The sequence below is a fragment of the Chlamydotis macqueenii genome, chromosome 14 (assembly GCF_036417535.1).
Source record: "Chlamydotis macqueenii isolate bChlMac1 chromosome 14, bChlMac1.mat, whole genome shotgun sequence".
Classification (NCBI taxonomy): Eukaryota; Metazoa; Chordata; class Aves; order Otidiformes; family Otididae; genus Chlamydotis; species Chlamydotis macqueenii.
The window spans coordinates 998,266-1,014,711 of NC_141569.1; the positions used below are offsets into that span (position 1 = coordinate 998,266).

The following is a 16,446-nucleotide window of genomic DNA, read 5'->3' on the forward strand; positions in this document are numbered from 1 at the left end:
TGTGGGTAGGAATAAAAATGTGTTGTACATATCTAATGCATACATAATATATTTCTTTTCCTTCTTGTTGATTCCTGTTTAGCCAGATCTCTCTTACTCTGTCTGTGGGAGAAGTGTAATGTTATTCCTAGCAGTTACGCTGCTGCTGTGGCTGGTTTGGGTGTTGGCCTCTTAAGTGGAAAGGTGATGATGCTGGACAATTAAATGGGACTCTATACCATCTACTCTCACTACGCTTAGCAGCATGGCACAGGAAGGATCATTACATCGCAGGATGGAGTTCTGTATGGTTCTCGCTTAATGAAGTGATTCAGAGACAGCATCTCTATAACTTTTGTAGTTACTGAATATAATCATTCCAGTAAAACCTGCATTTTAAAAAAAATGCCAAGATTAAGTCACCATTAAGTGTGTAAGGTAATCTATAGTGTGTCATTATCGTGTTACATTACATAGCACGACACCGACTCTGACCTGTATTTAATGGTAAATTGTGTTGTACAGGAAGCTAGGACTGCAACTGTTTATTTTTAATGGAAAATACTGATATCTTCTGCTGACTTAACTCTCCAGCCTCACAATTGTTTGTTGACTGTTTTCAGTTAAGCCTTGGCCCAATAATATATTTGACCACGATGTTTTTTTCTGTGTTTTAAAAAAATTTAGTAATGGAATAATGCAGATTCCATGAACGTGTGTAATGCATAGAAACGATGTGATATTGTTATAATAATGGGTGAGCCCTCTAGTGGTATTCTCCGTGTTGGAAGTCTAGATAGCTAATTGCGTACAAGAGCGTTACAGCTATGCGTGTGTTCAGACAGGCGGTCTAACAGCAGAACAGAATTGCCCTCCTGGGACGAGGAGCTGAAGGAAAGACCAGCCTGCTGGCCTCGGTACAGGGATGGCAGCTGTTCTGTTAGTGAGGGGGGGCCTAAGGGGGCAGCTTCTGTAGGAAACTGCTGGAAGTCGCTCCCCTTTGTTTAGTGGACTCAGCTGGGCCTAGGGCGGACCTGCTGCTGGCCAAGGCCGAGCCAATGGGTAGCAGAATGTCCTGTGATAATGCCTCTGCGATAACGTATTTAAGAAGGGGAAAACAGGAAAAGAAGGGAGAAGATCTGAAGCAGCTGAGCGGGGGGCAGAGAGGGGGAAGCGCGAGCCTCATGGGCCTTGCAGGCCTCACCCTCTGGCCTCCCGCCGGGCAGCCGACTGGGCCCAACTCGGCCCAGCCCAGCTGCAAGAAGTGGAGAGGAGATGAGAAGTGAATAAGATGTAAAAAGGATCCTGAGAGGCGTCTGCCAGCCTACTGTAAGGAACGGCTGCAGATGCCAAGGTCAGTGAAGAAGGAGGGAGAGGAGTAACGCGGCTCCTGGCCAAGATTCCTCTGCAACTCGTGGTGAAGACCATGGTGGAGCAGGTTGTCCCCCTGCAGCCCATGGAGGTCCACGGAGGGGCAGAGATCCACCTGCAGCCCATGGAGGACTCCACGCTGGGGCAGGTGGAGGCCTGAAGGAGGCTGTGGCCCATGGAGGGCCCACTGGGACAGCTGTTCTGGAGGGACTGCACCCCGTGGAAGAGATGACCCACGCCGGAGCAGTTTCACGGAGGACTGTGGCCCGTGGGAGGGACCCCACGATGGAGCAGGGGAGGAATGCGAGGAGTTCTTCCCCCGACGATGATACAGCGGCGTAAAACAACGCATGATGAACTGACCGCGACCCCCATTCCCTTCCCCCCAACCCTGTGCCGCTCGGGGGGGAAGGTAGTAGAGATAATGTTAAGCCCGGGAAAGAGGGAGGGGTGAGGGGAGGTTATCTTGTTCCCTGTCTGATTCTCCTGCTAATTTTAGAAATAAATGAGTGTTTTTCCCCAAGTCAAGTCTGTTTTGCCCATAACGGTAACTTTAAGGATTCTCTCCCCGTCCTTATCTCAAACCTTGAGCTGTTTTCCTTATATCATTTCCTCTTCTCTCGGAGGGTGGGGGGAGTGAGAGAGAGACTGCGTAGTCTGGTCCCGATTGGGGCTGAACTACGACAGCAGGAAACCAGCCTTCTGCTGTGGCTCTCGGGGCAATTGAGATATTTGCAGTGAATCTTCTAATGCCGATGGAGTTGTATTTTGCAAGGGGAGAAACTGTAAAACATCTAACCAGCTCCATCAGTTGGGTCTTGTACAGTAAATGGACTTACTAGGACCCTTCTGTCCCAGTTTGATTGTATTTAGATTGAAAGATGCAGCACTTACCATGCGGATATTAAAAGTTATGTTGCATGAAGTTTAAAAGATTAAAGAAAAACTTTTTATGAAGTGAAAAAAAAAGTAGATTTTAAGTAAGCCATTAGCAATTTAGTGTAGCTTCTGGGCGTACCTCGGCTACAGCCAGCACTATTAAATGTGGTTTCATTAGACTGTCAGAGTTAACTGCCCGCGTTCTTTCCCTGGCACTGAATTTGTATGCCATTGGTCTGCTGGCTGTAAAGACTTGAATAGCGGAAGGAACAGTAGTATGATGGGTTGTGTGTCATGTTGTGTTAGTAGATCTGTCTTCTCGCTGTGCCATTTGAAGATTCGTACCTGCGTTCTGGCTTGGGCACTGGCACTCAGAAGACTGATAACTGATTCCTCAGTCCTGCTAACAGTGCTGGAGGAATTAAAGCAGGGACGTACAGGGAAGTCCTGACAGCATGGCTATGTGAAAACTGGCCTCCCTCACTTTTTATTTAGTTTTCTTCTTAATGACGCAGACCAGGCTTCTGAAATGATATAGCAATACTGCTTCAGTTCCTTTGTGCCATTCTGGCGATGCTGGAAAGCTGAAAATGCAGGTTAATTGCCCAGTAAAATCTTGCTGCTTGTCAATCTACAGTTAAACATAAGGGGGGAAAACCCACCACTTCTTACTTATTTGTATGTATCTTCGATTACTAAAATATCTGTATTGACTTTTTCTTCTGGCTGTCTTAATTTTTAATGTAAAGGTTTAACACATAAATTAGTGATTAAAATGATTCTCAGAAAAAAAATTAAAATATAATTAAATTTTAGTTAACATTAGTGATTTAAATTTAAAATTCCTATTGGTTAAAACAGAGCTACTTTAAAAGTAAATGTTTTAAGAAAACAGAAGTGTATCACTGAATTGGGCTGTGTCTCATCAGTGCTGAGCAGAGGGGAAGGTCACCTCCCTCGATCTGCTGGGGATGTGCTAGCCAATGCAGCCCAGCACGCCGTTCATCTTTGTGCCGTGAGGGCACAGTGCTGGCTTGTGTGTGGTGTGGTTCATTTAAAAGACATTCAGATGTTAAGGTAAGAAAGAGTACTTAAAAATGGTTCTTAAAAAGCACAGTCCTCTCTTAGCTGAAGTCACCCATTCTGTTAGGCATCAACTATAACAGCATGGAGTGTGGTATGATGCTGCTGTTCGTTTCCACCACTGCGTGTTCCATAACTTGGTATCTTTTCTTACTGTGAGGTTGAGTGCAATGCAGACTTGACTTAGAGTTCCTAAGGCTGGGATTTAGATGATTATAGTTATGCCTGGTTTACTGTGATGTTAATCATATGGAAGTCGAGCCTTGGCTCCTTTTTAGTACAGGGATGACTCTGGGAATAGATCTAGGGAGTGAGGCAAGAAGAGTCTGTGTTTGTTTATTTTGGGCCAAAAAAGAAAAATATTCCCCTCTCAATTTTAATATATAGTGCTGTAACTGAAATGGCAGAATTAAGACACTCCATAAATTTCTTTCAACAGTCCTTAGGAATATAACCCATCACAGCAGCGTTTTCACCCTGGATAAAGTCTCTAGCTGTCTTCAAGTTGATAACAGTTGAGTGAAGATAGGTAATAAATAACAGTATGGAAACTCTTCTTGTTTGAACATATTTTGCCAAAAGCACTGAATATGAAGTTGGATGAGAGAAGGGAGAAACATTTTCTGAGTATTACTGACACACTTTGTGATGGCTTAGTGGAACACCTTACGACCAACTGTCTCCTTTACTCACAGATGTTCTACAGGTGTCAGAGATCTGTTTCTTTCAGACAACGAAGTCAAGAACTAATTCATTGTTAATTGTTGAATGTTCCTTTTTATAGTATCTCGAGTTGCCACAGGAGCCACCAGCCTTCCTGAGCTTATGTACTGGTGAAAGAGCAGTGATATAGCTGTCTCACCCAGACGGTGCAAGGGCTGGGTCAGTGGTGACTGGTAGCTTGTGTATAACCACTTTCCATGTCCTGAAATCAAATTTGCAGAACACACAGTGTCTGGGCTATATTTTGTATTTCATTAGATACACAGATCCTCCCCAAATTATTTTTATCAGATTATTTAGAGCTCTTTCTGACATTTGCTTTTGCATACTTATTGAGTAATCCAACATTGTTAGTGATGTTGGCCTGGTATAGATCTGTTTCATGTACAGGAATATATTTTAACATACTCTTCTCAGACCTAAATGCACTTTTGTTAAACATTGCAGGAAGGCAAATGGTTGTCTGTCTTCTGCCACTTACTATTCTTCTGAAGAGGAAAAAAAAAACCAAACCAAACAAACACACACAAAACCCCCCCAGTATTTCAGTGATCTATTCCTCATAAGCTTCATCTGTATATTCTTTGTTGGAAGAGTTGGTAGTTGGCATCAATTTGGATCAAAAGAGCTGCAGTTAGGAAGGCCATGAGGAAGGTTCCATATTATTTCTCCAGAGCATTCTCACTGCTGACAAGTTGTTTCTTGAGGCATGCAGCTCTATTGAGAAAGAACTCTTCTGGGAACAGAAGTTTTATTTCTGAAGCAGAGTTTTCATATCAATTTAAGTATTTAATGGTTTGTATAGATAACATCTACACAATAACGCATCTTATCACAAGACCTGTAGAAACTGTATGTAAGCTGATTTAAAATCTTATTATTTTAGGTTTTGTAAGAATATGCACAGGAACTGATGATTTAAGTAGCGTTGATATAATGGACCGTCTTTGAATGAGCTCTTAACAGCACAAGTACATTCTTACATGCATAAGCACAAGTTTATGCGTTTTCCTTAATAACCAATTTTATTCTAATTGGTTGAATAGCAATAACATTTAGAACATTATTTAGTTTATGTACTCATCTAAATGTATGTGCTGTTGGAACTAAAAAATTAGTTTTGCAATATCCCAGAAGATAAGTGTGAGTCTGCACCTGATAGTGTGCCTCACCAGGTCGCTTTGCTTCTCAAGTGTTTCAGATTCTTTGGCTGTTGAGAGTCATATTGTGTGACAGCGTTCTGTTATCTGTCATCAAATCTATGCAAATATGATCTTGTTTGCTTAAGAGGTCAGCAAAATGAACCAAAATATTGCTCTGTATATTATTAAAGATTGTTAATATCAGTCATGCTGTAAAAAGATGATGTTTCGTGAAGGACTGCATGCAGGGTGTAGATGATACAGCTGTGCAGCGCCGTAAGTCCCGCCGGGCCCGTAGGTGCGCGCGTGTGACATCAGGCTGTCGTAGGTGCCGCCTGTTACGTCATCTGGTGTTGCTTCTGGATTCTGTAACATGAACCACTGTGTTCTCTGCTGTATTCACTCTGGTGTAACTAATTCAAATGCTGGATGAGTGGCCTTTTTTTGTTCTGTATTTTTCCCTCTTAGCCTGACTGGTAGCCTGTGTTTCAGCCAGAGCCAGCAGCTCAGCTGTGTCTGTGCACAGCTTCAGTGTCACTTTTTTTTTTTTTTTTTTTTTTCCCCGGGGAGGGGGGAAGACTTCAACATCAGAGGCTGAAGTCTGAAACTTCTACGTGTTACTGAGAATAATTATTGATCAGGATTCTTGACCGATTTAGATTGATTAGTTTTTCAGTTTTGTAAGCTTTTCTCAATAAATACTCATGTAACTATAATTCTATTCCCTGCTGGTGATCCACGGTTAGATCTATTTCTGGGTTATCTGTACAGTATAGTTGTGTTTGCAATTCCTTAACTTACAGTATCCTCTGTCAAATTTTGGCTATATTTATAGTTGCTTAATTTCAATAAAAGCTTGATACTGTAGAATCATAGTATAGTTTGGGTTGGAAGAGACTTTAAAGCACATCCAGTCCAACCTCCTGCCAGCAGCAGGGACATCTCCAACCAGATCAGGTTGCTCAGAGCCCCGGCCAACCTGGCCTGGGATGTTTCCAGGGATGGGGCATCCACCACCTCTCTGGGCAGCCTGGGCCAGTGTGCCACCACTCTCATTGTAAAAAATTTCTTCCTCATATCTAGTCTAAATCTACTCTCTTTTAGTCTAAAACCATTACAGGTTGCAGATGGTGTCTCACGAGAGTGCTGGCCACACTGCTGGTGATGCAGCCCAGATGCAGTTGGCTTTCTGGGCTGCAAGCACATATTTCTGGCTCACCATAAGCTTCTTGTCCACTCCATAACATGTTGACATATTGACAACTGACAATTTGTTAACAACTTTCTCTTGAAAATATACCTCTCAAATACTTCCTGTGTTCATAGGTCAGACCATGTCACTCCTACACTCTTGCTTGATTTCAGTATCCTGTGTTTTAGCTTAAATTCTTGCGTGAAAATAGGAGTTGTTGAGTTTTCAGTGTCTGAGTATTACTATTTATTTTTGTATTTAAATACATCTGTAACTCCTCTTGATCCTAACTATTGTTTCTAAGGATCCTGTTAAATTCTCTCTCCACTCTTTGCAGTGCTTTCTAGGCATCCTGTTACGCACAGGATATTCTCCTGGTATAGGCACGCCAGGCTCCATTCACTCTTTTTTTCTCTGCCATCTTAAAATTGCACCTATATTTCATCCCCGCAAGCAGACAGACGGACCTGAATTAGGAAACCATGCGCTTTGTTTTGTTTGTTGTCCTGGCTACTTGGTTCATTAAACCTCCCTTTTGTCTGCTTTGGATAATTAATGTCTTTGTCTTGATATTTTAAGTGCTGATGACATATGCAAAATACAAGAAAACCCATATTATCGCAGTAAACCTTTGGTTACCATACAGAAAGGTGGCGCTAGGATTAGGGGAGTAGAAAAGTGTCTGAAAACTATTTCCCATCTCATTTTGCATCAAGCAATGCTCAGTCAGGCTGAAAGATCTGCCCCACAGCATCTCCATTCAGAATGATTGATAGCTGTGGTGGTGTGCTTGGTGAGGAATTCAGAATCACGCGGCGCCTTTACTAACATGTCAGGGGTGCTTCTCTTAAAATTGAATAGCGGTATTTAAAATATTTTTACTTATTAGTAGGGAGCTAAGGTTTGGTTTCAGGCTCCATTAAAGAAGTGCTGCTTTGGAACTACAGCAGTGAGAAAAAGTTCCGTGAGCAAAGCAAAACCAAAGCCACAGAAGCTATAAAAATAACTGAGAGTGGAGGAAATTAATGTTAGGACTACACATCTTAAATTTAGATGCATGATGATATACAGACAATGCTTAGTTTAATGATTTAGGAGACAATCAAATTGTAAGGAACAAAGGTATGAAAATAGTTTAGCACATCAGCCTAAAAATAATGCAGTACAAAAGTAAGAGACAGTGCACCTCAGCGTTCTGTGCAGGTTGGCTATAATTGCTGGGCCAGCCATGAAAAAAAAAAAAATTAAGAGCAGTTCAGCGAGTTTAATAGATACGTGGAGATTTAAAGCATTTCTTTAGTTACATGATAAAATAAGACTGCAGAATTTCTTTGTTTTAAATCTGTGTTAACCAAAAAATGCTTTCCCGAAGCTTTGATATTTAGTTTAATTAAAAAGACAAATCCTAGTTTTCGTGGTACGTGATGGAGAGTTATTGTTTTATATTACAGTGATATGTTGCAATTATCACTGAAAACCTTGCATAATTTTTAGATATAGGAGTTTGTGTTGTTATCATGCAATAATTGATAAATTGGTGATCACTTTTTTCTTGAAGGGCATACTTAAAAATGCGTTTTATTTTAAAAATAGTTTGCACCTGAACTGCTTAGGCCAATTTTTTGTTACATTTTGTGTTTAGTTTGGTAAATGTGTAGAAGAGCCTTAAAAAGTTACTCTTTGTTTAAGCTCATGTGTAGCCCCTGTTTCATACTTGTCTGTTTATTAAAGGGTCAGATTTTATTTATGTGGTTAAATATAACATAAATATAGACATTTCACGCGATGTACCATGTAAATGTAAGCCTTTGTAGTTACAAGTTTTTGTAGCTGGAGAATTGTTTTAAAAGGCATGTAATTTATTAGCTATCAGTAGCTGCTTTATTGCCTTGCCGCGCTGCAGTAATAAATAAAAGAAAGTGAGCTGATTTTACAAATGGCACACAAGGTGCACATTTTGTGAAAAAAAGTCTTTTTTTAAAGAATTGGCATTAAATCCTTTTTTTGTGATGACAAAGAGGCTAAGAGTGCAAACTGTATTTTCTGTTTATCGAAAACAGAGTCTCTTTTTCTCGAGGGCATTTTTTCCTATGATCATCAAGGGATTTCAAAAGCAATAAAGTGTGGAATCATTGTTCGACTTGAACAGTATTAAAACTTAGGTTTTAATTTCAGTGAAGTAATAAGATTTGAACCTGTCTCACATTACAGCACTGTAAGGCATTTAGCAATTGTATTTTAAAGGAGGTTTTTAAAATGCAGCTCACTTGTAAGCTAACTGTCTGTCTAGTAATTAATAGTTTCTCTTCAGCAGAGGCTGTTGTGAATCATACTAAGAAATCTCGGTTTTGTTAATAACAAATTATGATAATTGTAGGGATGTTAATTTCTAATTAGTTTAAACCTACAATCTTTTTTGCCCCTTTCTGAGATTGATTTTCAAATGAAGACAAAAAAGTAAGAGACTGAGGGTTTGAACATGATTTTCACCTTAGAATTAAAAATAAATTATCCACATTTATCTGTAAATTTCAAACAAACTTTATTCCTTGGTTAACAGTGTACATCAGCTTCCCGCTAAGAACTGGTGAAGTATCTAATCTGTAAATGTGATTTATATCATTAACACAATTCCTTTTCCAGAATTGTATGTTGAAGATAATTTTGCAGAGCGCTTCTTGTTTCTGTACGGACGCAGTGAACTCCAGGATGCTGGAGCTTCCTGGGCACATTTTTGCACAGATATTCTCGAGGTTGAAAATGTAAATATTTCTTCGGCTTGGTTCATTAAACGTTGGCTGATGAGATAACAGCAATCGCTGTACATTGTAGCTGGAAACAAGCACGTATGATTTTGGAGGGGGGGAAACTTTATACACAGGTGCATGTTCAAAGCAGCCATCCGTGTTTAACACTGGAGCGGTGAGCTATGACCTTCCGTGATGATTTTGAACGGTAACTGCCTCCATTAGCCATAAGGTTTGTTTCTTTATTTTAGTAGATGGCCTAGACTGTAAATATTAGAGGATCTAAAATAAATCAACATATTATCCTAAGGACACAAAACGTAAGAGCTATTTGTGGTTAGGAACCTTTGACAGATAGTTTGGATGAGGCAGATGATTGCCCGCCTCTCGTATCTGGCTTCCATTGCTGTGCCTGCAGGCAGTTTAGTGTTATAGTTGTATATTGATGTCAGGGTTACTACTGAGTGGCTAGCAATGACAGATGTCTATAATTACAGGCAATGCTTCCAGTATTTCAGAAGAGCCAGCCTATGTTGAACAATTATCTTATTTCTGGCTTGCCAAAGAGGGTTGTTCAAATTGCCAGTATTAGCTGTGGTGGCTGTAACACCTCTCCTCTCCAAATGTGCAAAAGCACTCCCATGTACAAGCCCAGTGCAAAACCTTTGTAAAATATGTGATATTGCTAAATTCCGTGTGCTTGATCCTGAGAGACGCGGAACACCTGCAGCTCTGTTAGTCAGTACAGTGCAATAGTTTTGATATAGAAATTTTAGAACTATAATAAGATCTTTATTACTTGTTTTTAAGTGCCAAACTAACGCCGATGCTTTAGCATTGAGGTTTATTGCACATAAGCATCCTGAGTGAGCCACTCAATTAGATACAAGTAAGCAACCGAATAGAATTAAGCTGGACACTTTTAACAGTTACAGGGGCAAGTAAGAGTGTTGGTTACTGCTACTGAGGTACCTGTAGTACTTTTATCTTTTGGAATTTTCTGACTGGCACAAATCTGCTCTTGTAATCTGTACAGTATTGGTTCATTTCAATCATCAGAGGATTTTAAAGCAGCGTTTTGGCTTCTTGCTAAGCAAATACCTGACTGCATATATGGCTTGAATCTCTGTGGTGCAGTGTATAGCTCTGATGGAAAGTGCAGCCCAGAACTGTGCTTCAAAAACTAAAAATCTTCTGAATGACTGTCAAAAAGTAATAGCTATTAATAGTATTGCTCAGTTTTAGCTATAATATTTGTACTTTAAGCCCTGGAGGGGAACAAAAGAGACAGCGGAAGTAAAAATCTCTAACGGTGCTTTACAAAAATTTAAGTCTAAATAAGACTTTTAAAGCTAAAAGTCAGCCTTTTTAACAATTGGCTAACTGAAGACCTAGCAGATAAACCAATTTCTTTTTTTTAATCTTTCAGAGAATGTTTCTCGTGCTGCATCAGTAATAACAGCAGTTAGTTCCTAGTAGGTCTCCCATAGTAAGTTCACCAGAATTGTTAATCTATCTTTTAAGATTTTCAGAAAATGAGAATTAAAAAAGGAAGAAATAAATAAGTAAATAAAAGCTGAGAGAAAGTCATTGAAATAAAGATCAATTTCCATTTAAGATAAAGTTTATTGCTGGCACTGCATGGGCGCTCTGTGGAGCAAGAGGCGGGGAGTCCATCACTCCCACACCCCAGACTGAATTCTCTTGGTCTGTTGAGCTGACGGGGAAGGGACTGGGGAAGAGGGCCTGGAGAACAACCTTGTGGGAACTGTTAACGCCTCTTACTACCTGAACTTGTCATGACAGAGTAGTTCAGTTGACGAGGAAGGAAATAACATCCATAACAATGGCTCTGAGCCACACGGCAGATTTCTCCTTTCCCCTATGACATTACACTTTGTTGCGATAACAATACTCTAATTTTAAAATGTTATTTTATAGTAGGTTTCTTTCAATTTAGGCTAACTTTATGCAGTATTTTAATTAAGCTAGGTTTACAGGTAAGACAGTAGGTAATATCATTTGTATAACCAGTGTAATTCCTCTGATTGCTTACAAACACATGTAGCAGTGAATTGGAGAGTAGCCTACTTTTTATGTAGCACAAAGCCCAACTTAATCTTCAAAGAACCTGTCTGAAACTTGTGGTTTGTTTGGTTTTGGTTTGGTTTTTTTTTTTTTTCCATTTAGGGAGCTAACTATAAAGGAACAGATCAGCTCGTTCTGTTGGTTTAGACTCTGAGTTAAGGGTGTTTTGAGATTTTACCTTTTAAGACAACTGGTCAGGAATGGAGGCTTTATGAGTGACCAAGGTTTTCCTCTGTTGCAGGGAGGACAGAAAAGCCCAGGCTTTTTAAGCCCATAGTTTGGTCAGGGCGTAAAGATTAATGATCTGGCACCCTGATACAGTAAACAGGGGATTCAGTTCAGATTTTCAGAAGCTGTCTGTGGGATTTGGAAGCTAGATTTCTGCTGTGTTGTGATGGAGCTTTTAAGTGCTGAGAATTCAAAATACCTGGTTTTTATTTAAAAAGCAGTGGAAATTACTAATGTGTGATGGCACTCAATACCCAGAAACTCGTGACTAATGTGAAGGTTTAGTGGGTGATGCACAGGGCTGTTAGTCAGAGAGGGGGGTGACAGCTTCAGAAATTTCCTGTAGTCACCCCTGCGTTGTGTGAATTCCCAGAAAGGCCGTGGGGAAGGAGCCGTGTGTGCTCGAGCCCAGCTACTCCAGGCTGGGTGGAAGCAGCTGTCCCCAGCTGGCCTCTCTCAGATTGGGGTAAATATGGTTAAGGTCTGGTTTTGCCCTCAATGTTCATGACAAAATACTTTAATGTTGCAGTCATAGTTCTCTGCAGCAAGGCCTGGAGAGCTTCAAGGAGGTTATAATATCTTCAGCATTTACACAGTGCCTACGGGTAATAACTTTACTGTAATTTTCTGAAGATTCATTATCCAAAATCTTAATTCATTATAATAGCCCTTATGAAACATATAGAAACCAACATTTTCTTGTGCTTTCTTATTTGCACAGTGTGAGAGATTCACTGCTCTGTTTTAATTTGTTTCATGGGGTGCGTTTGAGTACATTCCATACAGTGCTGTTATTGAATTTCTGTGACTGTCATTATATAGCCATACAACCTTTACGAACTCATATTCTGAGCTTCCCAGTTCTGTAATCTGCTTCACGTTTAAGAATTGACATAATTAGCTTCTTCAGAGTTAAAATGACAGTACCAAAAAGAGAAGACCTCAAAAGACAAAGCAAAGTTAAACATATCTAGGGCCAAAGAGTAGAGAAGACAGAGAATCAAAGTTTTAGTGTGATTAGTGAATTATTTCTCTGTTTTCTTGAAATGTATTTACATACAAGTGCTTTGCTTTATAAAACATTGCTTCCACAATTTTATTTTCTCACCCTTTTGAAGTGCAGGAGATACAGTTTAAGTAGTTGGGAAGTATATGGTTATGTAATTTGAACCACCGATAAATCTGCTAAATCACAAAAAAAAACTCCCCTGGCACCAGAAGTTGTGAAGTCCTCATTCCACCAAGGTGGTTTTAATGGTACAAACAGAGCCTTTACACTTGCTTTAATAGATTTGAAGTTGTTATTGAAGGTGTTTTGTGGGCATCTTCCTTCTTTTCACCGCCTTGACCATTGCTGACACCTTCAAATGTAGCAATGCCACTTGGGCATTGGTTGCAGTGGTGGCATCAGCCCAAGCTTGCCTTAGGGACCTCGAGTATGTACTCAGACCTGTGAGGCTTTTCAAACACTGTAGAGTAATGTTATCATTTCCGCAGATTTTTGCTTACACTCATAACTGTTGTAAGAATGAGATGGTGATGATGGGATAGGTAACAATAGGTAAAAAGCTTACATCTTTACCAGGGCCTGTTGTATTCGGACAAGGGTTAATGATTTTAAACTAAAAGAGGGTGGATTCAGATTAGATGTAAGGAAGAAATTTTTTACTCTGAGGGTGGTAGAACACCGGCCCTGGAAACCTTCAAGGCCAGGTTGGACTGGGCCCTGAGTAACCGGATCTGGTTGGAGATGTCCCTCCTCAGTTTTTTTCCTGCTGGAAGAAGGAAGGGGCGGCCTCCAAGGCAGGAGACCCAGCGGGTGCATGGCTGTGAGGTCCCGCAGGCCCCCGAGGCCTGTGCCCGCGCGAACCAAGGTGAAGATGAGAGCACTTCCACCTGTGATTCCACATACTTTCATGATGCCTTTCAACCGTATTTTTCTCCGCCTTTTGAATATGTAGCATGGCCTTTGTTGTTGAAGTGTGTTTTATTATTATACATCCAAAATGCTTTATCATTAATTTTTTATAGTGCTTAAAAGTCTAAGGGCGTTTCATTGTTGTGGTTGGGGGTTGTTTGCTGTTCTATTTTTACGTGCTAAGAGTGCATGTTGATTTTGAAAATGGTTTTGAAGAAGGTGTTTAAAATATCACATTTATTTTGGCTTACAATTTGTCACATTACAGAACGGGTGGTAGTTTTTATTACAAGCGCTGTATTCATGCTGACTTGAAATGACCCTGTCACATGTGAAAACAAATCAGATTGTTGCTGTTAATGAGCTTTTCAATTTACTATTCAGTGGATCAGATAAGTGGATTTAAGAGGTAATGATCCTGCTTAGCACTCCAGCTTGGCTGTCAGATCCGAGTAGTTGTGGGAAATCCCCAGGGACAAAAGCGTTGACACAGTTCTTGATGGGATAATGGGAATCAAAGCTAATGGATGATAAAAGGAGTAGTAAGAGTTACAAGGATAATTGTGGATTAAAGCACTGCTCTTTGTCAACACTGACTGCTGTTTTAGTATGTTATTTGTTAAACTCCGATGCGGGGAGGGCCTGGTTTGACAGCTGCGCACGGCGCTGCTGGGCCGCGGGCCGGCCGCGCCCGCCCCCCGCGCTGGTTTCCCGCCCCGGCAGGGAGCGCGCGGGACGGGGCGGGAGGGAAGCTGCCGCGCAGCCCTCGCGCGCTGCTCTCCTTCCCGCAAATCAGTGCAGAAACTCTTACACTTCGCTAAAATTGCAGCCGCTGTAGCACTGCAGCACTGCACTGTTTAGAGAGGTGTGGGGTTTTTTTTTTTTAATTAGAAAATATTATTTTTGTATTTTAATGTATTCTTGTGGCTAGGTTTAATTACTGTAAATTATAACTTCACATTTACAGTGTGAACATTGTATTTTGCAATGCTTTAAGGATTGTATTATATTTTACGGGTTTTTCATATTTTGATTGTCCTTTTGCTACAGATTTTGTCACAATAAATTACATTTATACAATTATAAAAGGATGAGTTAGCTTACAAGTTGTTATCCTTGATCGTGGCACAGATTCTGCTTAGAACTGCAAGTTTATTTCCTCACGCATTTATTATTCTCGGGTTTAAAACTTAAGTCTTTGGGACATAAAAATACAATTTTTATTGTATTATTTATCATTTGAATTGTTATTATTGACTTCCGCAGAGGTAGAATACTGCTGGTTTGGTTTTTAAGCAAAGTCATGGGATGAGATCGCTAGCTGAAAGGAAGTTGATACGAGCAAGTTTAGGTACAGTAAGAGAAGTACTGAGTTATCCAAAGTTCGTTGGTATTTGTGTGGTATATGTAATGTCAGCAGAGAAAATTGACAGCTAGATGGCACCAGGCTTTCACTGCTGGGTATGGGCCTGTGCTGCACCTGGTGCTCTCCTTTCAGACCTTAGCCATACTTGACTGGATCACATCATACAGACGAATTACATATAACCCATAATACTTGTTTTAGTGTCACGAAAGGTTAAAATGACTGAAATGAAATACAGTGACTGGTAGATCTGCGTTTAGCCTGGTTGTAAGCAAATGGCAGAGTTACTTGAGCTCAGGGTAAAGCGAGTTGGCAGAGGATTGTAAAGACATGTTGCAGTACGTGTCTCCCTTCTGTTTCTGAAGTTAATTTAACCCAACTAAACATTTTCATCCAAACTACACGTTAGGCTACTAACACTACCAGAAAATTTTATGAAGATTACACAGTAAGGAAAAAATACACTGGATGTGTCCTATGCATTTGTTACTGCATCGTGACAGCGCTTTGGTCTGATAGGTAGGGTGCTGGGAAAACTTGGCTGTAATATACATCTTGGATCTGAAATACAGGGGAAATGTGTACAACTACAAGTTACTTGGCTGCCAAAGCCTTTGTTCTCCCTTTGAGAACACAAAACTTAATATCTGAATAGTACCTAAATTACCAATTTTTATGACTGGCAATGCAAAACCAAATGCACACAGTGTTGAACCACATCCCACTGAGGACAGAGACCAACAGAAGAACGTTTTCTCCATCTTTTTCCAGTTTTTATAATAAAACACGTTTTTTGAATAGAAACTGTATTTTTCAGTGAACAACAAAGTGAGTTTAATGTGGAAAATTTACATCTCCTTTGTGGGAAGAAATGTCTGTAAGGGCAAGTAAAAGCCTATCAGTCTCAAATTCACAAAACCCCACTGGAGAGTGTATAAGCCATCTTTTACAGATACTTCAGTTAGGTTGGATGGACAGGCATTTGTGCCTGTACTTTTCTCATGCAAAATCAAAATAGTTGAAGGTTTTAAACTAAATGAAACTGTTTGTACTTGTAAATGTCTATAATATGTTACTGTTGAAATGTTTATTTCCAGGTGTATGCCCGAATGTCAGAAGTCTTGGGAATAACAGATGACAACCATGTTCTGGAAACATTTATGACAAAAATGTGAGTTTGTGCTTGGGTTCCAGTCTTGTAGGTGTTTTGTTTTGTCTTTCATGTTTACATAAAATCTGAGTTTTATTTTGTCATTAAATTTGTTCTTGAAGTAGACAATAACTATTTTCAGAAGCACCTGTATCTTATTTTCTGAAGATACTGCAGGCCCCTAAATAAACACTTGCAGTTAGATTTGTCCTTCTCAGAGCCTGCATCACCTCTGGAAACAGCTTATGACAGAATAGAGCTGAGATTTCATAGACTCTTGTTCAGTGACAGCCTGGCATGAGCAGCGCCCACCCTTCCCCACTTCTCATTCCTGGCACTGTCAGATATCAGTGGAATTGCCTGTAAAGCTTTATGGAAATTTACAGTGGGGAACTGACCAAGTTAATCTTTGTTTTGGGGAGGCTCTTCTGGGTTGCTTTTCAGCAAGATCTGGCAAAATTTGCTCTCTTAAAAGTACGGATTCACAGAGAAGGATTTTAAGGCCTCATACTGATGGAGACAAGGGACGTTATCAGCTGTCTTCTTGTCTCTGGCATTTGGCAGAATAAGATAGTATTGC

General features: G+C 40.3%; 1 protein-coding gene across 2 annotated transcripts in view; it reads left to right on the forward strand.

The window, feature by feature from the left end:
- The window catches only part of RANBP17 (RAN binding protein 17), a 156,160-nt gene that overhangs the window by 66,851 nt on the left and 72,863 nt on the right, over nucleotides 1-16,446 (forward strand). For both annotated transcript variants that reach the window (XM_086758784.1, XM_086758785.1), the window contains exon 15: nucleotides 15,814-15,887. In XM_086758784.1, coding sequence (XP_086614910.1) covers nucleotides 15,814-15,887 — 74 coding nt within the window. The remainder of the gene's footprint in view (nucleotides 1-15,813; nucleotides 15,888-16,446) is intronic.